The 27,698-nt window shown below is 44.0% G+C and overlaps 1 protein-coding gene across 1 annotated transcript in view; it reads left to right on the top strand.

Moving 5' to 3' along the window:
• ush2a (Usher syndrome 2A (autosomal recessive, mild)) overlaps positions 1-27,698 on the top strand; it is a 1,183,552-nt gene that overhangs the window by 578,291 nt on the left and 577,563 nt on the right. The window contains exon 37 of the mRNA XM_078556364.1: positions 6,045-6,216. Coding sequence (XP_078412490.1) covers positions 6,045-6,216 — 172 coding nt within the window. The remainder of the gene's footprint in view (positions 1-6,044; positions 6,217-27,698) is intronic.

The following is a 27,698-nucleotide window of genomic DNA, read 5'->3' as shown; positions in this document are numbered from 1 at the left end:
AAGCTTCCCTAATGCACTACTTCAATGTTACATCAGAGTTACAATACTGAGCTACCAATGAATATTTAAATAAACTGATCCTTCAATTTATAGCAGTACTGAAGTGGATCAAAGGCTGGAAGTCTCACTTCTGGAGCACAAAACCCATGCAAGGCCAGATGGATTTTGAAGGCTAGGGTGCACAGTCTTTGGTCATTGCATCACTTGTCCACAGACTCTTCTTCCTTTCTTAGGGGAGAATTTTCTGATCAGGACTGCGCCGCCATTTTGCATGGGCGGGCCAATTAAGACCCGCCCAGCGTGTTTGGTGACTCCTGGGGATGGTGGGAGCAGGCGGAACGGCACTTGCCGCCAGGCCCAATGGCAACCCGGCGGCCTTTTTAAAGGCCAAGCTGCAGCCGCACCAAGGCTGCAGAACCTGGCCAGAGGTTGGGGGCAAGGCAAATCTGAAACAGCCATGCAGGAGGGTAGGGTGGGTGGCCAGTGTGTGCCCAGGTTTTCCGATGAGTGCCTTGCTGCCCTTCTCGAGGAGGTGGAAGCACGGCGGGATGTGCTTGTCCCCGAGGATGGGAGGAGGAGGCCACTCCACTTGACCAAGCACGCATGGGAGTAGGTTGCAGAGGTCGTAAGCTCCCATGACGTGGTGCAGCGCTCATGGACCCAGTGCCGCAAGCGCTTCAACGACCTGCTGCGCATGGGAAGGGTGAGTAGCATGTTGGCATCATTCACTGCACCCATCATGTAACCTTCTCCCCCGCTGGTGGTCGACCCATGTCTGAGTGGCCTGAGTGCAATGAGTTAGTGTTGGCATGTGTCCTTAGCTGGGCGGCCCACCAGAGATTGCCTCTGCGTTCGTCAGCATGAGAGGGTTGAGATGAGATGGGTTCTACACCCGCAGCATGTGGTGCAGTGACACCCACAAAACTGTGGTGGGTTCAGCCTGGAGGAGCTACACCCAGGCGCACTGGTTGAACTCCACGACTTGTGGAAGTCAGGGTGATGACATGGTGTGAGGGAATCTTCAAGGTACTGTGGCACAGATGGATGTGCTGCTCTCTGCGCTCCACGTCATTGTGCCTCCTTGCAACGGCTGGTACAACTGTGTGTTCCCAACTGTGATGAAGGCAGCATGTGGGCGGGGGAAAGGCCACACCAGGCATATGAGTGTGAGTGCCAGCCACCAGCGGGGGAAGGATGCACTGCAGACTGGCAATGGCCAACTGGGCTTGGGGTGGGCCAGCCGCGAGGAGATTGACGGTACAAGTATCACTTATCAATGCTATTTTTTCCATTTGCAGGAGAAGAATTCTCATAACAGTGCCGAGCAGCTGAGGATGGCGGTGGACCAGGTCAGATATTAATGCTAAGCCGCTTTGAGAAGGAGGCACTGGACCTGGAGAGGTGGCATGCGCCCAGGTCCACTGGAGCCGGAGAGGTTGGGGTTCCACGAGCAGGTAAGTATGGCCACCACTCACGTCACCAGTAGTCTCCCAACATCCATGCCATTGCTGATTGTTCAGTGAGTGATGTTACCAACATGGCTTGCCCAGTGCGTGTGGAATGATGAGCGCTTGATGAGCCGGGGGACAGGCATGTACATTGACATTGCCTGCAGGCTAACTGATTGAATTTCCTTACTCTTCCTTTCAGCATCATCGGTGCACGGTTGGGAGCAGGAGCAGCAGGGGCCTCCTCTGACACCTGAGGGGCATGAAGTTGCACCATTAGAAGTGTCACACCATTTCTGCCAGCGCAGATACTGACACCTCAATGGGCATCATATCTTTGGCTAGTGTCCCGGGTCACAGCGGTGAGGGCACTTCACAGTCGCTGGAGCAGCTAGCAGAGACAGAGAGTGCCGATGGCGCCTGCAGTCGGAGGACTGAAGGGGCCCAGGCACATGCTCGGTCGGTGGCAGATGATGAGCCTCTGGAGTCGTAGGCGATGCAGCCAACTGCTGACATGCGGCCAGGTGTGTGGGAGCATCTGGTGGAGATACTTGAGGCTCTGCTTGACTTGGTGTCAGTAGTGGAGGAGTCTACACAGGCCGTGGTGGATGCATTGAGCATCATAGCTGAGTGCCAAGCTTCCTCCATGGAGAGATTGGCGACTCTCATGGAGAGGCAGCTCCAGGGACAGGATCAGAGGTTCCTTGGGTTGTGCTCGGACCTGCATGCCCTCACGGGGGCATTGACCTCGTCTGGTCAGTGCCCATATGGGCAGTGGTTTGGCCACCAGGTATCCCACTTTGCTGCCCATCCATCTGCGGTGAGCAGGGCAGGCCAAATGGACCTCACATCGGTGGAGCAGCTGCCTGACGTCTCTGAAGGCGCCTCTCAGGTTGCTCTGGATGAGGGCAGCAGCTCCTCCGCCCTTCTGAGGCACCCAATGAGACTGCGACAACTGGGGAGATGCCAGCTGTGGAGTTAGCAGCTCCCTCCCAGGTGGGTACATCATAAACTCGACGGGCCAGAGGACATCGCCAAGGTCATCAAGGCCAACAGGACATCAGAGAGAACAGGCTGTCTCAGAGTCTCAGATGCCACTGCCAGCGACGGGGCACCACAAAGACATAGTACCCGCAAACGAAAGATGAAGACACTTTAGACACACCCCAGGTTCATCACTGGTGGTTTTCTGTTGCCCACCCCCCCCCCCCCCCCAAGAGTTGTTTCAAACTTTGTGTGAAGTCCAACATAATTTTATTTCTGTTATGTGAAGAGACTTTGGTTACAATATTAAATTTATGTTGTCTCAATTGGCTGTGGGTGCCTCTTTTTTTGGAATGGTGCATGGGTTCCTGAGATTTGATGACTGATTTGTGTGTCTTTTAGATTTATTCGCGGCGCCCTTTACCAATCCTCCTATCCAGACAGATGAGGTCTCCAGGATGAAGGCTACATGCCAGGCTTGTGTTTCAGATCCATATGTGCTGTGCTAGCTAAAGGTTCCTTGGATTAGAATGTCCCGGGTATCCCTGCCTCCCTGGAGCATGCCCAGGTCAGCCTGTGCCCCCTCATCATTTCCCTGTGTGTGCTTATCTTCGGACTCACTGCTGGACTCACCGTGCTCAGCCCAAGCCACTCCGTCTACATCTTCTTCGTCCACAGCATCCCCCCTTTGCAGAGCTAGATTGTGCAGAGTGTGGCATGCAACCACTATAAGCGACACTCGATCTCGGGGTTACTGGAGTGCACCCCCGGAAAGGTCCAGGCATCTGAAACGCATTTTGAGAAGGCAAGTGGCTCTATCCAACACAGCCCTTGCATGACTTCTATTATACCGCTGCTCAGCTTCTGTTCTTGGATGGTGGAGAGGCGTCAGGAGCCACCTTCTGAGGGGATAGCCCTTGCCTCCCAGCAGCCATCCATCCAGCCGGGCTGGAACACTGAAGAGCCCCGGCACCTGAGAGTGAGGATGTAGGTGTCGTAGGAGCTGCCTGGGTACCTTGCGCATACTTACAGGATCTGCATCCTGTGATCACACACTATCTGCACGTTCATGGAGTGGAAGCCCTTCCTGTTGATGAAGGCACTGGTCTTACCTGCAGGCACCTTGATGGCCACATGTGTACAGTCTATTGCACCCTGGACGCGGGGGAAGCCAGCAGTTGCCGCGAAGCCTCTGGCTCGCTGTGTCTGGCTGGCCTCGTCCCAGTGGCAGAGGATGAAGGTCAGTGCACGTCTGAACAGAGCGTTTGTCCTCTGCTTGACACAAGTGTGGACAGCCGATTGGGAGACACCACAGAGATCACCCACTGAGCCCTGGAAAGAGCCAGATGCATAGAAGTTGAGAGCAGCTGTGACCTTTAGAGAGACGGGCATGGGGTGTCCACCAACACAGTTAACTGATATCTCTGGACCAATCATCTGACAGATAGTGTTGACTGTCTCCCTTGACAGACGGAGCCTCCTTCGGCATTGCACCTCAAATATATTGAGGTAGCTGCTTCGTCGCCTGTATACCCTGGCAGCAAGATAGTGGCATCTTCTGCGGCCCCTAGTGCCTTGGACTACCTCTTGGCCCTGCACCCCTTGTGCCTGCGCCTATCTCCCCAAAGGTGGCTCCCCTGGAGGCTGAATGTGCACTCCTGGCCTCCTCCCCCTTCTAGCCCTCTCTTCTTGCTCAGATGAGGTGCTTCCAGTGGAGAGATCACCTCCCATTCCTAGGCTCAGGGAGGCTTGCTGAAACCTACAGGCCTCAAAACAAATCCTCACTGAAAAGTGCTGACCTGAAGGTTATGAGTGCAGTCCAAGCAGCTGCTATGCGTTTGAGACTTCTCCACCTTACACATGCAACTTTCAGTAACTTCTGAGCACTAACTGTTAAGTGTTGGATTCAAAAAAACAATGATCCCTCTTTCCTGCCCGTGGATGAGGATCATTAAAGTTTCAGATAGCCGCAAGCACATTGCGCCCTTGCGACGACCAAATATCACACAGGCGCCTTAAGATCCATGACAATTGGAGCCTCAACTACTTTAATTGGCCTGGTAATAACTGGCGGCCACGTAACGGACATAAATATCGCGACGGCGCACGGTGACGTCGGGACACGCGCCCGACATCACCGCGTGTCATTTTACACGTCAGCGTGCGGGTCACACCCCCTGCACGCCGACAGAAAAATTCTGCCCTTAATTTCTTTAAACTTTCACATTTTTAACATATTTGTATTTTTCTAAACATTAAGCATGTTTTTACAGCAGATATGTAGTCACTTAGCAATAAGCGCACTTATAGACTATTTCCCAACCTTTCTTTGGTCAGAAATTTGGGTTGAAGCATTAAGCGCATTGCTGCTGGAAAGTGCTGGAAGGTCAGGCGAGCAAGAAATTGGCAAACATTATGCTAGCCTGCTCATTTCTTTAGCATTGGGACCTGAAAAGTTTAGTTCATGTCTTGGGAATATAGATGTGCTTAATTTATTTTGTTGTATGTGAAGGCTAGTTCTACATTTGCCTTAATTCTCTTTTTCTTCCCATTTTGAATCAGAACCTCTTAGCAACCAAACAAAAAAAAATCATTTGCTGGTTCTCGAAATCCCATTTGTAAACAAGCTTGTTTAGATTCTTTTTTACAGGTATCTGCAAAGTTTTCTAACATTTTAACAATATCAATTTGACTTTTAAGGTAGGGTCACCTAAATCGATTAGTGTTTCTTTAAATTTTATTCATTCACAGGATGTGGACTCATCCCTGGTTGCCCTTGAGAAGGTGGTGATGAGCCACCTTCTTCAACTGTTGAACTTCATGTGGTGAAGGTACTCTCATAGTGCTATTAAACATGTAGTTCCAGGATTTTGATCCAGTGATGATGTGTGAGTGATGGTATATGTGACCCCAGTTATCTTTACTGTAGCTATTCCTAGCTCATGGATTTAAAATTTTTGTCAAGTGCATAATCCTTCTCAGTAACTGACTTAATGACACTTGTTTCCACTGCCTTCCATTGTTATAACTTCTTAGCAAGTAAAATCTCTTCCAAAATTAACACAAGTGTGAAAAGTGATCCTGCCCATTAGAAACTAGTGATCAGTGTTAATTCTGATTGAAAAAAATCATGCTGCAAATAGCTGCCGTCCAGTCTTCATGGTTTGTGGAAAATTTATGAAATCAGCCATGACAGCCTTTGTTTCCCCTTGACCTGAAATTGTACTGGGTTCCAAAATATGTGATCTGACCTTTAATTAAATATATTAATGAGTCCCCTGCCTGTTGTCGGTGAAAATGCTGGCCCTTAAATCAAGGTCCACTTGAAAATCAGAACCGGTGGACCTCATGTGAGCACTGTGATTTTTGAAAAATTTTTGTCCCCTTATGACCACATTTACAACTGCATTTACATTTAAAGGGGAGTTGGTAGCAGGGTGAAAATTATCCTATAATTTCCTAAAATGTTCAATAATTGAATAGAAATAGGCTAAATAAACTCTTTAGAATTCTATATATAATCTAATGAACAAAGATGTCATACCAGTTATAAATTAATTGTTTACACGTCATTCAGAGCTTTAGTAAATTATATTTTTCTGACAAATTTAGATGGAGAGAACCTCCAAAAATTAATGGGCATCTTGAACGCTACTTGCTACATGTTTTGACCAGCAAAGACAATTTGAGCAACAGTGATGTGATGTACAATAGTTCCGACCTGATTGTGGATTTCACTCTGAGACAACTTGAACCTGGGACGAGGTACTTCATAAAACTTTCCGTGAGTATTCATATTTTATTAAAATTGAAGATGTTTAAAAGTATATTGAGGGATTTTTAACAAACTTGCGAGATTTTTCATAAAAATGATAATCTATTATTGTGTCAGCTTTTCCTAGGAAATTATGATATGCGGTAGGAGTTTTTTTTAAACACAGTTAAATAATTGCTCATGTTTCGGGCTCGAGTGTGTTGTCTAAATGCAAGTTAATTACAGGTGAACTGACTTCCAAGAAATTGAGAATCACTTGTCAAGCAGTGAGACCACATTCTTAGGCAAAGTGATGTGAGCACCATCCTCCCAACAAGGCATGCCTGCAGCTCTTTAGTTTCACTGTTCAAAGGCTTCCCCACCTGTTAGTTTCACTGAATAAACATTCCTCACTATGCTCTCACCTGGTTGATCCTGGCGAGTTGCAGTCAGCTCGGGAAATATGCACGCTAATTGTTAAAAGCAGACACCAAGATTATAAGAACTATTATGGTTATACAATAGATTCTAAGGTGATCAAATGTGGTCTCTGTCGATGTTTTCCCTCTGGTTTTCCCTCATGTTCTCCCATGATTTCTGACCTTAGAGGGCTGTTCCTTGATATTTTGTGTATCCCTTCTTTGTAAGTTATATCACCTGATACCCAGAATGTACATTGAAGTGAGTTCCTTCTCACCCAACCTCAAGACTTGACATAATGACCATCTTGATGGTACTGCTAAGCAGTTAATATTGCAAAGGGAACAGGATAACCTAGACAATCTCAATTTACATTGTTCTGGCCAATACCTGATATTCGGACCTGATGTGGGATGTAGCCAACATGGCTGATCATGGTTTCTACTTCCATTGTTCTGGCCAGCAACTTATGTTAACACAAATTCATATTCTGATAATCACATTGAGATGTGATTAACTATAGGACTCAGGCAAATTCTAACAGACAACCATAATGACATAATTAAGTTTGCAATCCAAAAAAGGGCTCTATTTTGCATTGTTTTGTGTTCATTTGTAAACTTTTGCCTAATCAAGCCATTTTGAATTTTGGATTCTTGTCTAATTAAATAAGAGTACTGTGTTTGTGTGACAAAATGAGCTGAATCCTAACTGCCAAGGGGACACAGGTTCACTTGTGTCTGGGATGTTAAGCCCCCTAAAAGTGATGTTGGGTCAGGATCCTGACGTCATCCGCCCACTTCTAGATTTGCAGGTTTGCAGACAAGCGCTGAATTCCATTGGAGCTGTCGGGTAAGTAATTGTGATATGTAAAAAGGTAATTAACTGCTATTTTATCTAAGAATTCTGCTTTTAGCAATTAGCGCGCATATTTCCCGAGCTGACTGCAACTCGCCAGGATCAACCAGGTGAGAGCATAGTGAGGAATGTTTATTCAGTGAAACTAACAGGTGGGGAAGCCTTTGAACAGTGAAACTAAAGAGCTGCAGGCATGCCTTGTTGGGAGGATGGTGCTCACATCACTTTGCCTAAGAATGTGGTCTCACTGCTTGACAAGTGATTCTCAATTTCTTGGAAGTCAGTTCACCTGTCTTAAACTTCACTCACCAATTGCACTTCCCTGCTGTCAGCCTCCACTGAGTATGAGAGCAGCTTATGCAGCTCTACCTTAGACCTGTGATGAGGAGCAAAATGAGCAACAAGATCAATACCAAGAGCAGCAAGAGCATCACCAGCAGGAGCATCAGCTGCCTTTTCTCAGCCACATATGTTGACCCACAGTGCAGAAGCGATGAACACATAGATCCAGTTCGAAGGAGGTGAGACTCCCAGTGAAGAGTCTACAAGCAGAACATCAGCTGTCTCATCATGTGTGAGCACCAGTGCCTCTTACAGCTAAGGTTTTCACACAGGTTACTGCTGACATCTTCAGCCTCTTAGTGTAAGACCTCCTTCCCAGTGAATGAGATGGGCATGCACTGCCAGTGGCTGTCAAGGTGGCTATCATGGGAAGGCCACTCCCCTGCCTCTGCCCTGGTTCTCTGCCTCTCCTCAATGTTCTGTGCTCTCTTCTCTAACAAGGAGATAAAGCAAGGAGCTATGAGTGTGAGAAATGGATTGTGTGGTGTGAAGGTAAGGAAAACATTGATGCAGAGTAACTGTGAGGCATGGGTGTGAGATGTCAAAAAGAGTAAGTGTTGGGTGTCCAAATGGGGATGTGAGGAGATGCCCGGAGAGAGAGGAATTAGTGGTGTTGTATGGTGTGTAGGTCTTAGTAGAACTGTGCTGAAGAATGCTGAGGAAGTCAGAAGTGTGGGGCTTGGTACCTGAATGTATTATGCCAACTCATCATTACCATCCTCTGAGGTCTTTGATCCTGTTGGTGTACTGTCTGTGGATTGGGGTAAACCACAACTGCTGCTCACTTCCTTGGCTTCTTCCATGCATGCCTTGGTTTGAAAGATTGGCCCCTTTACCCCTCCTTTGGCAAACATCACCTCATTACAATCCCTCAGATGCTGCATCATCCCACCTGCCCTCTGATTGTTCAGGAAAACTGAAAGCAGGATGCTAATGTTGTGGCTCAGTTAAAGAGCCTTGCAATGCCCAATTCTTTGACAGGCAGGTTCTCAACCTGCTACAAGCCTCCCCACTGCATGCAGGTCAGTTGCATTGAAATTTCCACCAAATATCTCTCCACTTCTCTCACAGTGACTGAGTTACTATATCCTAATCTCCTAAAATTCTAGATTTTGGTAAAGCTAACTTTTAACAGGATGAGACAGATACTGCTGGCAGCAAACTAATCAAAACTGTCATTTGGTGAAACTACTGGTGAACAATTGAAGGTGTTTAAAATTGAACTCAGCTTATGCAGGGCCAGTATATATCCCTAAGGGGCAAGAGCTCTGCTTACCACATAAAGCAGCCATGGTCAACAAAAGAGTTGAGAGAGAACAAAATTAAAGGAAAAAACAGAAAAGTGAAAAGAATAACATAGATACATGGAACAGGGAGAGATATAAAGAACAGCAAAGGAAGACAAAAAAGAGAGTAAGAACTAGAAAAAGGAATATGAACAGAAACTTGTAAGGGATGTCAAGGTTAACACAAATGTTTTCACAATTACATTAGAAGAAAAGGGATAAAGTGGGCTCTTTAAAAACAGCTTCAGCTAATATTGCAGACATGTTGAATAATTACTTTGTGTCAGTCTTCACAGTGGAGGCAGGGGATAGTATAGCTGACATTCCAGGGAAAGTAATAATGAATCAAGGATTGGAGCTCACTAAAATTAACATAAACAGGAGAATAGTATTAGAAAAAAAATGCACCAAAGACATAAATCCGCAGGACCTGATAGTTTCTACAATAGATGAGGGTTTTGCAATTTCTTTGCCATAATCATCCAAAACTCTCTTGTTTGAAGAATTGTCCCTCTATATTAGAAAAAATACTAATATAATTCCATTATCTAAGAATGTTTATTTTATTGTTCATGGAATGTCATTGGCTAGGCCAGCATTTATTGCCTATCCCTAACTGCCCTTGAGAAGATGGTGAGCCGCCTTCATAAACCACAGCAGTCTATGTGGTGAAAGTACTTACAGTGCTATTAGGTAGGGAAGATACAACATGAGCAGTGCAGCGATAAAAGTAAGTTCTTGTGCAGGTCACACACAAGTCAGCCCCTTGAAGTTACCATGCATACACAGCCACACAAAAATATTTAAAGGGGCCAAGCCAACTTAAATAAATCACCCATGCACTCCAAAAAAATTAGAGAATATATTGGTGGGGAACTCAGGACATTGATTCAGCGATGATGAAACAATGCAATATATTTCTGGGTCAGGATGGTGTGTGACTCAGAGGGGAGCTTCGAGGTGATGGTGTTCACATGCACTTGCTGCCTTTATCCCTGTAGGTGGTAGAGGGCACCACCTGTTGAAGTCTTAGCACGTGGCTATAGTACATTTGTAGCTCATGCACACTGTAGCCCTGGTGTGCTGGTGGTGGAGAGAGTGAATGTTTAAGATGGTAGATGGAGTGCCATTAGACTGTTTGCCCTGAATGGTATTGAGCTTTTTGAATGGCGTTGGATCTGCTCTTATTCAGGCAATTGAAGAGTATCCCATCACATTCCTGATCCATGCTTCATAGATGGTGGAAAAGCTTTAGCAAGTTAAGAAGTGAGTCACTTGCCAAGAATACCCAGCATCTGACCTGCTCTGGTAGCCACTGCAATTATGTGGCTGGTCAAGTTATGTTTCTGGTCAATGGTGACCTGCAGGATGTTAATAAATCAAACAGAAAAGGCTTAAAATACTCAATGAGTCTGGCAGCATCTGTGGTGAGAGAAACAGAGCTAACATGTCATGTCTGTGACATTTATCAGAACCAATGGTGACCTCCCCAGGATGTTGATGGTGGTGGATTCAACAATTTTTCTGTTGAATATCAAAGGGAGTTAGTTCGACACTCTCTTGTTAGAGATGATCACTACCTGAAACTTCTGTGGCACAAATGTTATTTGAGCTGGGGCATACTCTTATTAAATTTTACAGACAAAGCACTTTTTTGTAATATGTATTCTTCCTCAAAAATCAGATGTTTTATTTTTTTCCTGAACCCCTTGAATTTTTATTTTTTCCTGAGAAAGAAATTATAGACCTGCTCGTGTAACATCTGTTATGGGGAAGTTAATGGAATCTAGTTAATGGAATCTGTAATTAAGGACAGAGTGACTGAGCACTTAGAGAAATTCGAGCTGATTAGAGAGAGTCAGCATGGATTTGTAAAGTGGAGGTCATGTCTAATGGATTTAATTGAATATTTTTGACGAAATAACTAAAGTATTATCTGGGGACATGTCTACAGATGCAGCTTGTATGAACTTCCAAAAGACACTCAGATGAGGTTCCACATAAGAGACTGTTGGCTAAAATTAAAACTTATGAATTAAAGCAAATTATTGACCAGGTTGTGAGTCTGGTTAGGTGGTAGAATCACAGGGAAGAACTTTCCCTCACTGTTTGGATGGTTGCACCCCCTGCTATAGCATAAAACCAAGTGTTGTGACGTATGGTCTGGTTCCCAGTGTCATCGCACATGATTGGAATAACATATAAGGCAAGTGGGATAGAAAGGCAGAAGCCAAACCATCTTCCATTCACAGCCAATTTAAGAGTATTTGAGTCAATTAACTACCCAATTGACCACAATTTTTCACTGCCCATGCAATTTTATATTGGTTGCACATCTACATAGGGAAGAGATAATCACAGCAAGGTTAACTCAGCAGCACAAAGCTAGGATATTAGGGCTGAAGTGAAGAAGACAGTGTAGAGTTGGAGGCTGCAGTCAATGTGAGAGGTAAGGGAATTGACCTGTGTTCATCTTGTACACAATTCTTAAGGGTTCATCTTGAGGGGAGTGATTTAGAAGAGGCACTGCAGTCACAGATGCACCCTTACAGGGAATGCTGACAAAAAGGATTCAAAGGGAATTGGGGACATGGGGATAGTTCACTCAGGTGGAGCTCCTTAAGCAAGGATGAAAGAGGGAGAAGGATGGAGAGGAAGGAAGCTTCTGAGAGACAGCAGCAACTTTCTGGTCAACCAATTGAGTATCATCGTGTTGCTGTAAGGCTAGAAGGATGCAGAGAGGACTGCGGGTAACTCTGTCTGAGAATAAGAGCTTATTCTGAAGGCAGGGTGTACAGGCAGCATTCCAATTATCTCCACATGTATGAGTGCCCGTGTCTTAGATGGCTACGGCCCTCCAGGGAGAAGGTCACATCTATTTGTGGCATGCTTGCAGGAGAAGTAAGCTCCAATTATGTGGGTAGTCATCTAATGCCTGCAGCACTGAAGCTCATAGTTGCATTAAATTTCTATTCCTGTCCTCCACATCCGGTAGGAAACCCCAGCCAAAAAGGGTATGAAAACGCAAGACTCTGCTGAGAAGCGGGAAACAGCCACCACTACCCAGAAAATGAGAAAAAATGACAGCAGCAAAAACAAAGAATAATTTCAATAGAGGTGGAAACAAACTGTCCTATAACGGTTGGCAGTTTAAAATAATCGAATGTTGTTACCGTCACAGAAATGGACATACAATGAGGCAATGCAAGGAAAGATTCAAGCAGGCTTTTAAACAAAAGAAAAATACCCAGTGAGATCTACAATGTAGAAGAGCCTGGAACCAATATTTGTTACAGTGAAAGTAAATGGCAAACATGTTGGAATGGATGTGGACGCAGGAGCTTCCACTACAGTAATTGGGGAACATACCTTCAGACATCAGAATAATGAGGAACATCACCTAAATCTAGAAGAAGCATCTGCCAAATTAAAAACATACACAGGTGAAGACATTCAAGTCAAAGGCACAAGTAGAGAAACTGTCCATTATGAAGCCAATCAGCAAAGCTACCAGTGTTGGTATTGAGAGGCAGAGCACTAAGCCTTCTAGGGCGAAATTGGCTAAGGGAAATCAGTCTTGCTTGACCACTGAGATTCCAAAAGGATGCTGGAAACATTCCTGTTTTCGAAAAGGAGTGCATTAAGGACTCCACAACCCGTAGAAAAGCAGGCGATTTTAAGCCAAAACATGGTAGAACAGCAAAAGGAACTCAAAGAGACCCTGCTTGATGACAGAGTTCAAGATGAGGTGAGCAACTTCTGAAAGGAAAAAGAAAACGTGCTGAAAGGCCTTCACACACAACAAGATTCCCTCAGGTCTAAGTTTGTACCTCTGGAAAAGTACAAAGAGAAACAGAAAGAACTCAGCACTTCTCTGAATAAACTGAAAAATGACTTACCAGAGAAGACACAACAATATTCAATTTTCCAGGAAGCAGGAAACAAATATAAAAAAGAGATGAAAGAGCTGAAGAATCAGCTAAATGAAGCCTTTGTAAGCAAAAGTCACTGAATTTCCCAAGAAGCAGACAGATAATTTTGGGAGATTCAGCCACTGAGCTCACTCGAGTCGAGCTTACATCTGAGAGTAATCTAGCCAATATTGAAGCCGAAAAGAGGGCCAAGATTAAATTCATTGCTAGAAAGGAGAAGGCATGTAGAAAGAAGACACAGAAACACAAATAAAACTTTAATTCTGGCAGCACACGAGTACACTTTTGTACATAGGCCAGGCAGTCAAATCGCAAACGCTGATGCCGTTAGTCGTTTGCCTTTACAAGAAAATGATGAGCAAGCTCCTGTGGAAGAACTTGTTTTTAGTTAAATTTCTTAGATTCCTCGCCGGTATGTGCTTGACAGATCAGAGACTGGACAAGTCGGGACCCAGTCCTATCTCAAGTATGAGAACAAATACTTCATGGTTGGTCACAAGAGCCCATATCTAACTAAATGAAACCACACTTCGCAGAAGACATGAAATAACCAGTCAGGATGGCATCTTATTGTGGGGAGCACGATTAATAGTTCCTCCAAAGGGAAGGGAACCACTTCTAATTAATCTACACAGTGCTCATCCAGGAATTTCCTGAATGAAAATCGTAGCACGCAGCTATCTTTGGTGGCCTGGGACAGATGGTGAAATAGAGAGTTTAGTGAAGAGTTGTGTGCAATGTCAGCAACTGCAAAGGTTGCCTTCAACAGCTCCATTACACCCTTGAGAGTGGCCAGGAAACCATTGGTGTGGTTACACATTGACTATGTGGGACCTTTCATGGGAACAATGGGCAGAATTTTCTGCCTGCCTGGCGGGTGGGCCCGACCCAATCTCCGGTGGGTGGGGAGACGATCCCCGCCAGAGAAGCGGGCCCCGCTGCCATTTTACGTGGGCAGGCCAATTAAGGCCCACCCAGCATGACGTCCGGCGGGAAGCACTATGTGCTTCCTGTGCGGGCGGAGGGGGGGGGATTCCCCAAAAGTGAGAGTGCGCTCTTTCGCGCATGTGCACGAAAGAGCACACATATCCCTGAGGCTAAGAGCTGCCTCAGGGAGATTGCTGACACTTTTAAAAAGATTAAAAATAGAAACAAAAAAATTCCCTAACATGTCCCCCTCATGTGACAATGTGAGGTGGGACATGTTCATAAATTAAAATAAAACTTTATTAAACTTTTTAGAACCCTGCATGAAACCTCATCGATGGGCAGATCCTTTAATTGTTTAAATGATCCTGTCAATGGCTTCAATTGGCTATTGACAGGTCGGTCGGCGGGTGCACAGCTGATTTTGCTGTGCCTCCGCCTTCCTGAAAATTTAAATGGGGCGGGATGACATCGGGCGTTCTGCCCAACGTCATCCCACGTCATTTTACGCATCGGTGAGTGGGTCCCGCCCCCTGCTTGCCGACGGCAAAATTCTGCCCAATGTTTCTGCTCATTGTAGATGCCCACTGAAAATGGATGGACATATATGAGGTGAAGTCACCAATGTCTTCTGCTACAATTGAGAAACTATGTCAGAGTTTTGCCATTCACGGACTACCAGAAGTGGTCATTCCTGATAACGGCACGGCATTTATGAGTGCTGAGTTTCAACGGTTTATCAGCCTCAACAGTATCACTCATGTGAAAACTGCACCGTACCACCCTTCCTCAAACGGACTGGCCGAAAGGGCAGTTCAAATATTCAAGGCAGGCATGAAAAAGCAAACTGGCAATTCCTTGGCAACCAAGCTAGCACACTTTCTTTTTCATTACTGGACTACCCCTCACACAATAACAGGTGTCACACCTGCGGAGTTATTGTTGAAACGCCATCTCAGGACGAGATTGAGCATAGTAATGCTGAATTTAGAGAGGAAGGTGGAAAGGAATCAGGGAAGCCAGAAAACTAGACACAACTGGCATAGTCGTGAGAGGAAATTTACCATGGGAGAGACAGTATACATGAAATTCTTTGGAGAAGGGCCAAAGTGGTTTTCGGGTAACATAAGAGCAATGACAGGGCCTCTATCTTACTATGTGGAGGTGGAAGATCAAGTCGTACGGAGAGGTGTGGATCATCTAAGGAAGAGAGAAACAAATCACAAAGAATTGATTCCACCAGTGAGTGTTCACAACCAGGTCAGCGTTTCCTGTTGAGAGAACTCAACCCAATACAGACATGTCCAATGTTCCTGTAAGAGTTGAGGATACAGAACTGCTGGTGCCCACCGAAGCACCTGATGTTCAGGCAACTTCAGAAAAGGAGGTTCCTGACAAACCATCTGAAGTTGTAGAGCTGAGAGTTCTACACGCATAAGGAAACCCCCAGAAAGACTGAATTTGTAAATTACTTACCAGTGTAAATAATTTGCTGTCTTGAGAAAATTGTACTTGTAAATATAAAATGTATATCTGAGTAAAGGGGGAGGGATGTGGTAATTATGGTTTTATTTAGTGTGTAATATATCTTGAAGAATAATACTTGTCAAGGAACATCACATGATTTTTAATATCTAATAGAAGAAGAGTGCGGGCTACCTCTGTAATTAGTAGTCAGCAGTGTAGAGATGGAGTTTGAAGTGAAAGGACATGTGTAGTTGCTGCTGAGTGCCTTTGTTAATAAACTTAAAGTTTCCACCTAAGAAGTGTCTGCTGATCAACTCTATCAATAGTACCAACTCAACCACCTCCCACAGCAAACTGTGATGAGGATCCACAGGATCCAACAATAACAATATTATTTTCTTTAAAAAATACTTGTCTCTATTGTGCAGTGATGTAGTAAAATGGATGTCAGATAGGGTTGTTTAACCTGTTTTTCCTGTTGATGTATTGATTTATTCAGTCATTAGCTTCATGAGTTAGGCTGTTATCTAACCTCCAGTACTACTAATGGGAAATTATCTGCTTTCTGAAACTAGTCATTTTAAAAAAGAACACTTGGGCCCAATTTTTGCTGCAAGGTCTGGTGTGCAAGGTTGAAAGAATTCCTGGCTCTGTGAACTCGATCTTTAAAAATGGCAGCTGCAGTTCCGCTTTTCATTCCAGGAGGGCAGCTGGATTACAAGTCAGGCCTGCCATCTCCAGAACGAGTGCAGAGGTTGCCAGATACGAAGCTGGGTTGGGCAGAAGGTCTGCCTCTGTGCTCTAGCACTTTGTTGAATTTAATTTAAAAAGATTAAAACAAAAAAAGCCCTCCAGCCCTCACCCCCCACACACTCCCCAGACCCTGTCCATACCAGCCTATGACACCATATGCCCGCCACCCACTCCCCATGGCCCATAGTACTCCCTAAACCAACCCAAGTCCTTCTACCCATGCTCATGGCCCCTCATACCCCTATACCAAGCTATGCCTCTCTACCCAACTGCATGGCCCTCATACACCACATTCCCATAGCCCTTTATAGCCCCTGTACCAACTTAGTGCCAACTCTTGCTGACCTATGTCCCCCAGCCAACACCATTTGCCCTTAACCCCTCCATACCAACTCACCTAGTATCCACCATGGGCAAACCATGACATAAAATAAAGTTATGTGTCTATTGATGATATCATTATTTTAAACAAAAATACACTCTTATTGATAAAAAAGCATTCCATACAAAGAAACTCTTTCAATTAACCTCTTATGAAAACAAACATTTTTTATCTATAATCCCTTCAATCAATCAAACTGCTCACTGAACAGGCACCCCTGTGTGATAATGTTAGTTTGTAAAATCAGTCATTGCAGCACAAATCCTGTAATGATAACCCTCAGGTTTAAGTCAGCAAAGAGAATGATATATCAAGCACTGTTTTTTTAAAAAACTGCCTCCCGAAAATGCGCAGATGTGAACCCTGGCCCGACTCCAGTCCTGCCCCCGTGAAAATAGGAAATGCTGTGTTCAGGGCGTGACTTAGGATTTTCAGCCATTTTCGATATTTCTGCTATTTTCGCAACAAGGGAGAGGCTCTCCATTGTGGCGAAAATCTGAATCTTGTTAATCAGAGGGGTAGAGTAATGTGATTCCTTGCCATCTCTGTACACGGCTGGTAAATCCTTCTTCCCTGGTAGTAAATTTCCGGATTGGATGGAGGTCGGGTGGGTGGAAGACAATTACATTTTCTACTGATGTTGGACAGCTACTATTTTCTTAAGTTATAGACAGCATCTGTAACATAGGGAAGCATCTTAACATACGTTAAAAGTGCAGGTGGTGCTGTAGGAGCAGGGGTTGGACAGTGAACAACTGTATGCGCAGCTGCTTTGTAGAAACACAGGAATGTTTAATGAAAGTGTTTCTTGTGTTTGGAGATACATTTGCTATCTTGTTCAACAAAGTATTATTGAAAATATTGCCTCCAGAAGTACTCAGCCATGCAGAATACAACTGGGACTTCCTGCTAGCATCATTCATCTACTTCAATGCTAAGTACATTCTCAATTTTATCTACAGTTTTATGTACAAAATCACTTGGCACAAACCAATTCTTTCCTAAATATCAGCTACTTCCTAATGAATTCCACTGCCAGTTTTATATAAAATTTTACATAGCTGTTTTTCATGTACCTTTTCAATTTATTTGTTCAATATAATGAAGAGTTCAAATTCCTGAGGAAGTAAGCCAACATCAGGAATTTGGCAGCAAGAAAGAAATTCAGGCAGATATTTTATACACAAAAGAAGAAAAAATGTATAAATGGTGTAAGAGGAAATTAGATATATTTCTGGAGTTGAAATAAATAACTGTTTGGCAAGAAGATAGATTGGTGGGATTCCGATGTATCAGAAAGGATTGGCTTGTGAGTCGACAGATATTTTCCTGTTCCTAAAAACGTTGATTTGAATATTGATCTTGAAATTGTGCTATAATAGCATTTGCATGATTAATATAATTAAAATTCTCCTGACCACTATGGGCAAAGATGTTAATTAATGTATTACAAAAAGAAAACTTGTTTTTAAATAGTACCTTCATGATCTCAGGACTTCCCAAAGTGCTTTGTAGCTAATGAAATACTTTTTCTGAAGTGTAATCACTAAAGTAATGTAGGGAATGCAACAGCCAACTTGGATACAGCAAGGTCCCGTCATCAGTAATGGAATAATCTTCAAACAATGCCATCGTATCTTTCATGTCCACCTGAAAGGAAGTGGCAGACAAGGGGCTGGATTTGTCCTACTGATGCTGGACAAACCTGCATCCTACAGGGGGCAGCAAGGCAGGCAGAATCCAATTCTGAGATTCCTGCCCCCAGACCATTCTGTGGTATTTCTAAGGACATGGGGTAAGGGTGTGGGTCACAAGTCCACACACAGAATCCTGACACTGGTGCCTTCAGTGCAGGGGTGGTGATTTCAGACCCACCCTCCACCACAAAATCTTCATGGAGCTTGAAGGAGAAGTGCTTCACACCAGCTCAGAGTTATCATGAATCATGGGGAAAGCTTGTTCTGGAATCAGGAACCTTATGATAAGTTAAGTATGTTTTTAATGCAGTGATTGATGATAGGGCTTTGTTTAGAAAAAGTAAATGACCATTAAATTGACCAGCATTGTGAAGGTGGAAAGTACTGCAGATGCATTAGATTAATTTATCAATTGGATAAAAATGTTCTTCCACATTGAACAGTATTGAGATTCAGATTTTACTGTATCAGTTGCACCCTGTGCTTTGATATTTTCATTAATTGACAGCTTAGCTATCTGTTCAGCCTTTGAAGCAGTGGCTTTAATATATTCAGCTCTGGAGGCTTTGTTGACACAGTAATGGAATCTTATTGTGAACACTTGGCTGAGCTCCACACACCACAAATGGACTTAACTCAGCAGGGGCTGGTGTTACAGCTGCCAAGAGGATTGTGATCTTTATTTAGATTGACAGTTTTGTGAGCCCCTGTGAGGATTAAGTTTATTAAAGTATTTTTGAATGGCTGCTTGTTTATTTTGACTGTTTTATAAGCTCTTAAGATGATTAAGGATTTTGTAAATGTAGCTTTAATGGCTATGTCTATATTTTAACAGTTTTTTGAGCATGCCAAAGGCTTCACTTTGTGATTCTCGAGCTCATGAGTTCTGTCCATTGTACTGAACCATGCCAACGTCCCAGCGAATGGAGGTGGGCCTTCTAACTAGCCCGCCTCAGTGTCCATCCACCTCTATTCCCGCCTCGGCACAGTTCTGCACATGAGTGTTAGGCACCCTACCCCTCACCTCTTTCCCCCCTCACCTGCTCACCTCCCCTGCTCCCTCCATATTCCCCAAATCACTCGCCCAGTATCCGCTATGGACAGAACCCATGAGCTCTATAATCACAAAGTGAAGCTTCAGGAAGCACATCCCTGACTCCAGCCTGTCCCTGCCACCTCGCCATGACAATAGCATGGGTGAGCACTGCGAGGCAGAAGGCGGAATTGCAACGTTGGAGTATCTCCTGACTTGTAATTTCCGCCTCAAAAGGGAAAATCCGACCCAAGGCCTTAGTTCACTATTTCGAACATGAAACCATGAATAATGCAGCATTCCCTCAGTACTGCGCTTGTACGTTCTTGAAAGGAACCTTCTAACCTAGTGGTGAAGGAGCAACCACTAAGCCACTAGTTACTTGCTAATTCTGCTAAGACGGTAGAAAAGAACTTCATACAAATAAGTGGTGTTCATACCTATTATGCCTCAATATAACTTCAGGCCATGGTTCTTATTATACATTTCCTTAAAGAACAAAAGTTACTTTTAACAAATTTGTCCTCATGGGTGCAGTTTTGCCACTGTTATGTATAAAACATCCTGTGAGGCTCTTGACCTCCATCTATGAATTCCAATACCTGCTTTCAGTGAATGAAGCTGTGACTGGGAGAATAAAATTATGAAATGCTTTTCACAATACTGTTTTAAATAATCTGATCTAAAATCTGACATATTCAAGTCAAAGCCAATTTCTTTGAATATTTGAAACAATTACCTAAAACAATTAATTTTAGATCGCTTGGTTCTTTTCACCTCTTTGAATGACAAATTGAATTAACCCAGACACAGCTGACTAAAATGAGCCAACTCTGATAGTTATTTCAAAAAAGTATGACACTTTCGAAACTTAATTTAGCTGCAAGCGGGCATGATCCAATGGAAAATTGCACTTGATCACCATGTTTAGCTTTGCAAAACTAAAATTAAGATTGAAAATTTAACTTGGTGCCATGTGATTTTGTGGGTCATGCTGGCCTCAGCTGAATCTCAGTTGAGATACTTATTTGCATACTAGCCCATTGGACTCTCCGACAGTTCCTGTTGACTGAAATGAGGCTAATGCAACCTTCATCTTTTAAAAAGGTGACAACAGGGTCATTAATTTGTCAATAATAGGAATGATGCTTGAATGAGTCATTAAGGATACTATATATGATTTCTTAGATAGAGAGGGACATATTCGAGCCTCCCAATATGACTTCATAAAAAAAATCATGGCTAGTTGGGGGCGGGGTCCACTCGCCGACACGAAAATGACGCGGGATGCGTCATCCCACCCCATTTAAATATTCAGGAAGGCGGGGGCACAGCGAAATCAGCTGTCCGCCCGCCGACCTGTGAATGGCCAATTGAGGCCATTGACAGGATAATTAAGACAATTAAAGGCCCTGCCCATCCAACCTTCAGGCTGGCGGGCAGGCCAGGAGCCCCAGCGGGCTTCTGAAAAAACATGAAGCCTCATCCACTGGTGGGATGAGGTTTCATGTCTGTTTTAAAAAACTTTAATAAAGTTTCAGTCATATTTTTTAACATGTCCCATCTCATGTGACATTGTCACATGAGGGGGACATGTTAATAATTTTTTTATTTCTCTTTTTTAAGTTTATCAAACTGTCAGCGCTCTCCCTGAGACAGCACTTAGTCTCAGGGAGCAGTGCGCTCTTTCATGCGCATGCGCGAAACAGCACACTTGACAGCTGGGGAATCCCTCCCCCCCCCCGCACAGGAAGCGCATAGTGCTTCCCGTCGGGTGGCTCGCCCACTCAAAATGGCGGCGGGGCCCGTTTCAGCAGTGGAGTTCGGCTGCCCGCCTGCCGCCAAGCCGGTGGGGCCCGCCCGCCCATAAACCGCAAAATTCTGCCCCATGTCTTACAAATTTGATTGTATTTTTTGAAGAAGTCACCAAGATGTTAGATGAATGAAGCCCAGTAGGCAAGAGGCTTATCTACAAGATCAAAGCCTTTGGTATCAGTGGTAGTTTTATGTTTTTAATTATTGGGTTCGCTGTGCCCCACGAACACGAGCTGTGCCCTTGATATCTACACACTAGTCCGTGCTTGAAATAACATAGGCAGAGAGAGACTGATTTACTTAACAATTGCTGGTGGTTTATTGGAACTAAGAACAGAAAACTATCACAATGTGTGCTTCTTCAATCACCTCCAGCTCTAGACTTACAGTTACCAAAGTATCCCGCACTATATAGTGATTGGTCGATACAGTCTCGTGATCAATTAACTACATTCTCGTAAAGGTACAAAGTACTCAACTTTACCACAGATAATATATTGAGTTGGCTTGAGAACTGGCAGGAAGGCTGTATGCAGAATATAGTTATATTTGGATTTGGATGTTTGGACAGCAGTCACCAGTTGAGTCCTGCAGAGATCAGTATTTGTTGCTCTTTATAATTTTTCTTAATGATGGCAATATGTAGATGTTGGCATACGATCTGCAAGTTTTCAGATGATATTAAGATTTGTGTGAGTGCCAGAACTGTAGTCAACGCTTGCCTGTTTCAGGAAGATCTTGATGAGTTGGAAGATTGGGCTTGTGACTGATAAATGATGTTTAACTTGGAAAAGTGCAGTGTTATACAAATCTGCAAGGTTAAGGCTAAATATGCGTACACTTTCAGCAAAAATCATTGAAGCAGGTGGAGACAGAAAATGATCTTAATGTTCTAGTGCATAGATCTCTAAAAGTTCATGAACAACACTGTGCAGTAATAGCTAGAATTAATAGGATGTAATTATAGGACAGTTGACTCGAGGACAAAGCATACTATTTCGTCCTTTAACAAGAACTTGGCCAAGCCTCAGTTAGAATACAATGCCCAGTTTTGGGCTTTTCATATGATGAGTAATATCGAGGCTTTGGAAAGAATGCAGAGAAAGGTCACTATATTAATTCACGGTTGAAAACATCCTATTTATCAAGATAGACTAAATGAGTTAGGATTTGCACCAAATCCCATTCCTATAAGGTCTGCTGAGTGATGAGGCAGGTTGCTTAAAAGGTTTGCCTCGGTTCTCTGGGAACCAGTTGTTTTCCTAAAAATTAGGCCCTCTATCCCTCACCTCTTACCCTCCCACCTATTCCCGATGCCCATACATGCCAACTCATGCCAGTCCATGCCCACCACACCCCCCGGTGGCCCCTCATACTCAACATGCCACCCCGCACCCCCCATCCCTCCCCATGGCCCTTTATAGCCCTATGCCAACTTAGTGCCAACCCATGAGACCCCCCCACCCACCACCCTTTCACCTTACATCCTCCATGCCAACTCACCCAGTAACTCCCACAAAGTGGGATAAGGCCCTTGCTTCAGTGAAAATTGGGTCTACTTGAGCTGAGCACTGAGTTTGAATGGCCCTGCTGCTTTCAGGTTTCCCTCATGTGTGAGTTATGTCCTGTTTGTCACCCCCTCCCACCCCACCCCTGGCAAAATAGGGTCTATTGGAAATGGGACTGGAACTTCCGGTTAACCATTTTGGAAGATTCCCATTGAAGGGAAGAGATTATGGCCTATGTTAGAGTTAACAGCTTGTTCCAATTAAATACGTTACGGAGTACCAAGGGTCAAAAGTTGGACAAGACCAGATCTGGGTTAGATGTCAGGAGGTGGTTCTTTTTCCAGAGAATACCTGACCACTGGAACAGGCTGCTGGGTTGTGTGGGGGTTCCGAATCGCTGAATTGTTTCAAGTGACAGCTAGACCTGTTTCTGGCTGGGGCAAAAGTCACCTCTTATACCAGAAAGGTACTGCGTAAAATTTCAATCACCTCGTGAGACCAGAGATGAATTCCCAGATTATTTTCTCCCAGTTGACCTGGATTTTTTTATCAGGTTTCTTGCCTCTCCCAGGAGTTCATGTGTTTTCAGCTGAGATGGAGGATACACATATTGTGATGCACAAAGTGCCACAATTGTGAGAGAAAGGTTGTATTGACCAGAAGGTTTTTTGCCTGTCTGTCATTGTTCCAATGTTCATATATGCAGATAGCTGTTATAAGGTCAAAAGGATGAAATTCTATTATTCAGTTCAAATATATAAACTCATATATATATTTTCCTATTCAGTAACTTCCACATTCCATAGTTAAATCATGGGTCTCACAGGAAAAATAACTCGATTATATTTTCCTTTTCACATTTATTTTTCTTTGCACCACAAGACTTAATCATTTCTCACCATTTACTTGGCTTACTTTAGTTATCCCCATTGCCACCATGAGTTGTGCTCATTTTGATTTATTAAGTTAGAGGAAAGGTTTCACTAGCAAGGCCAAGTTTTGCAAATTATTGGGTCAAGATATTTTTTAATTTTGTGCTTTAACACTCAAACACTCAAAAAAATTGCTGGGAATCTCTGATGTGTCATTATTCATAGCTTCAAAATATGGATCTTCCTCAGGACAAAAAGTCACAACCAGCACTTTCCAATGTGCCTCAGTTTAAAACTGGATGAATTATATCATAAGCTGAAAGATAAATCTAAGAAGACAGAATGATTAAATCACTAACACAGTTCATAGTCAACCAAAAAGGCTGTCACTCCAACTTACATACAAGACATCAACAAACAACTTGAGTTGGGGATGCCATGACTAGAGAAAGAATATACTGCAGGGAGGAATTTCCAAGGGGCTAGTTTTAATTTCTGTTGTTTGTTCATTTAAAATAAACATTTTGATGTAGTAATTTGATACTGTAAAGGTTAGAGGGAGGTTATGATGGGCAGTGGTTTTAGGGTGGGTGAAATAAAATGGGCAAAATGTTTTTTCTCACCTGTACTTATCTTGTGATAATGGAAGAGCAGAGTGTAGAACAGATAGTGCACCTAGAACTTGAGAATATTGAAGCAATATAAGAAAACATGATGGATTTATTCTTGATTCATATAAGGGTTGTTGTGAGAGGTGGTCAAGTTGGTACTATTGATAGGTTTGATCAGCAGACACTTATTAGGTGGAAATTTTAAGCTTATTTACAAAGGTACTCAGTAGCAACTACACGTCCTTTCACTTCAAACCCCATCTCTACACTACTGACTACAGAGGCAGCCCACATTACTCTCCTATTGGGTGCTAAAGATCATGTGATCTTCCTTAACAAGTGTTTTCAGTGTTATCCTTAAAGGTATATTACATGCTAAATAAAACTGTAATTACTAAAAGGGTCTAGGCATTTTAACCCTGATTCTATAGAGGCTGGTAGTGAACCAGGACTATATAGAATGGTTACAACACTGGACTAAAACGAAATACTGCAGATGCTGGAAATCTGAAATAACAGAAAATGCTGGAAACATTCAGCAGGACTGTCAGCATATGTGGAGAGAGAAACAAAGTAAACAGACTGAATTTTAACAGCCTCTGGTTAGCGGAAACAAAGGTGGGGGGGACCATGAGAACAGTGGAAAGCTGCATCAGAAGAGTCCCACCTCACTGTACCACTGCCAGGGAAGTTTCCCATGCAGCACCTGGCAACAGACGGACTGTGAGGCAAATCCGTAGTCCGTTCCATGGAGGCAAGCAGCTGATTTGCATAATTAAGGACCAAATTACTAGCCAATTTTTGTGGCCACTGGCATTTTGCTGATGGTGCAGCAGCCCTATGCTGCTTGGGGAGACCTCCAGCTTCATGGAGGCAGACTCCCTTTGGCACTCTGGGCATCCATTGGACCGTAGGCTCCATTGCCCAATGAGTGGACTTTGGGCATAAAAAGAAGCCCTGGCGGCCCAATGATTTCCCCAAGAGAGAATTTTTCCCCATCCTGGGGGTCTATCTACCTCTACCCTCTAAATTTTACCTTTAATTTACCTGTGCAAGGCTGCATCCATTTTGAGGTTCCTTCCTGCCTGCCTCAGCAACATCCACTTCTCCCAAGTAGCTGAGGCTTCAGGACTGTTGGCCTTCTGATTGGGCCAACAGCATCTTGGGCAGAATTTTCAGATCAGCAGGCGGGCACGATCGGTGGGCCCAGGATCGGCCAGGAAATAGACTGCTGCCCGTGATTGGCCCACGACTGCGATTTCATGCTGGCAGGCCAATTAAAGCCCTCCCAACGTTAAACGCATCTCCCCACTGGCTGGGAAAGGGTGGGTGGGCGCATTTGCCTATTGGCCGCCGGATCCAATGGCGACTCGGTGGCCAGTTTAAAAATGGCACAGGCAGGAGATCCTGGAAGGCTGCCACGAAAGAACGTCACCTCCGCGTTGTCTATATTCAAGTTATGGAGTCGATTGCGGCTGGATATGGCAGGCGAGAGGTTAGGTTAGGTGGGCACTGAACCCTCCGCTTTTCGAATGAGTGCCTCACGGTCCTCCTGGAGGAGGTGGCTGCCAGGAAGGACACCCTTGTCCCCAGAGATGGGAGAAGGAGGCCACCGCACCTCACAAAGAGGGCATGGTAGGAGGTTGCCGTCATGATGTGGTGCAGTGCACATAGGTGCAGTGCCAGAAGAGGCTCAATGACCTGCTGCCCTCAGGCATAACGCTCAGCAAAAATTTATCCCAATCAAAAAGGATGAACCACCCGTGGTTAACCAAGGCAGTCAAGGAGAGTATCTAATCAAAAACTAAGCCATACAAAGCGGTGAAAACTAGTGGTAGGCCCAGAGGATTAGGACTTTTTTAGGAACCAGCAGCAGATGACTAAAAAGCTAATAAAGAGGGAGAAAATTGATTATGAAAGTAAATTTGCAAGAAATACAAAAACAAACAGCAAGAGCTTCTACGGGTATATGAAATGAAAGAGAGTGGCTAAAGTGAGCATGAGACCCTTGGAGAATTGGAGAATTGAAAACAGGTAACAGGGAAATGGCAGATAACTTAAACAAATATTTTGCATCGGTCTTCATGGTGGAGGACACCATAAACATCCCAAAGATATCAGATAAGCAAGGAGCTAATGGGAGGAAAGAACTTATAACAGTCTCTATCACGGGGGACAAAGTATTTGACAAACTAATGGGACTAAAGGCAGACAAGTCACCGGGACCTGATGGCCTACATCCAAGGGTTTTAAAGGAAGTGGCTGCAGAAATAGTGGAGGCATTAGTCGAAATATTCCAGAACTCACTGGATTCTGGGAGGGTCCCAGCGGATTGGAAAACCGCTAATGTGATGCCCCTGTTCAAGAAGGGAGGAAGACAAAAAGCAGGAAACTATAAGCCAGTCAACCAAACATCTGCAGTTGGGAAAGGCAAATCATGTTTGACAAATTTGCTAGAGTTCTTCGAGGATATAACAAGCAGAGTTGATAAAAGGGAACCAGTAGATGTCATATTTGGATTTCCAGAAGACATTTGATAAGGTGCCACATATAAGGTTATTACATAAGATATGGGTTCACGGTATTGGGGGTAATGTATTATCATGGATTAAGGATCGATTAGCACACACAAGACAGAGAGTCGGGATAAATGGATCTTTTTCAGATTGGAAAGATGTAACTAGTGGAGTCCCACAAGGACCAGTCCTAGGGCCTCAATTATTTACAACCTATATTAATGATTTGGAGGAGGGGGCAGAGTGTAATGTATCCAAATTTGCTGACGGTACAAAAATAGATTGGAAGGCATGTTGTAATGAGGACATAAGGAATCTGCAAGGGGATATAGATAGGTTGAGTGAGTGGGCAAAAACTTGGCAGATGGAGTTTAATGTAGGAAAGTGTGAGGCCATGCACTTTGGTAGGAAGAATCAAAAGGCTGACTATTGTTTAATTGGAGAGAGACTCCAAAAAAGTGCAGCACAGTGGGATCTGGGTGTTCTTGTGCATGAAACACAAAAAGTTAGCATGCAGGTGCAGCAAGTAATTAAGAAGACAAATGGAATTTTGGCCTGTATTGCTAGGGGGTTGGAGTTTAAAAATAGTGAAGTCTTGTTACAGCTATACAGGGTGTTGGTGAGGCTGCACCTGGAGTACTGTGTACAGTCTTGGTCCCTGTATTTTAGAAAGGACATACTGGCATTGAAGGCAGTTCAAAAGTGATGCACTGGGCTGATTCCTGGGATGAAGGGGTTGACTTATCAAGAACGGCAAACAGGTTCCGGCCTTTATTCATTAGAGTTTAGAAGAATGAGGGGCAATTTATTGAAACGTACAAAATTCTGAGGGGGTTTGACAGGGTAGATGTTGAGAAGATGTTTTCACTAATGGGGGAATCTCAAACTAGGGGACATAGTTACAGAATAAGGAGACACTCATTTAAAATGGACGTGCGAAGGAATCTCTTCTCTCAGAGGGTAGTGAATGTTTGAATTCTCTACCCCAGAGAGTTGTGGGGGCTAGATCACTAAAGGTATTTAAAGAGGAGGTAGATAGATTTTTGAAATATAGGTGAGTTGAGGGCAATGAGAATCTGGCATGAAAGAGGAG

This window comes from Cetorhinus maximus, chromosome 14 (genome assembly GCF_964194155.1).
Source record: "Cetorhinus maximus chromosome 14, sCetMax3.hap1.1, whole genome shotgun sequence".
NCBI lineage: Eukaryota > Metazoa > Chordata > Chondrichthyes > Lamniformes > Cetorhinidae > Cetorhinus > Cetorhinus maximus.
This window is presented reverse-complemented; position numbering and strand designations above follow the sequence as displayed.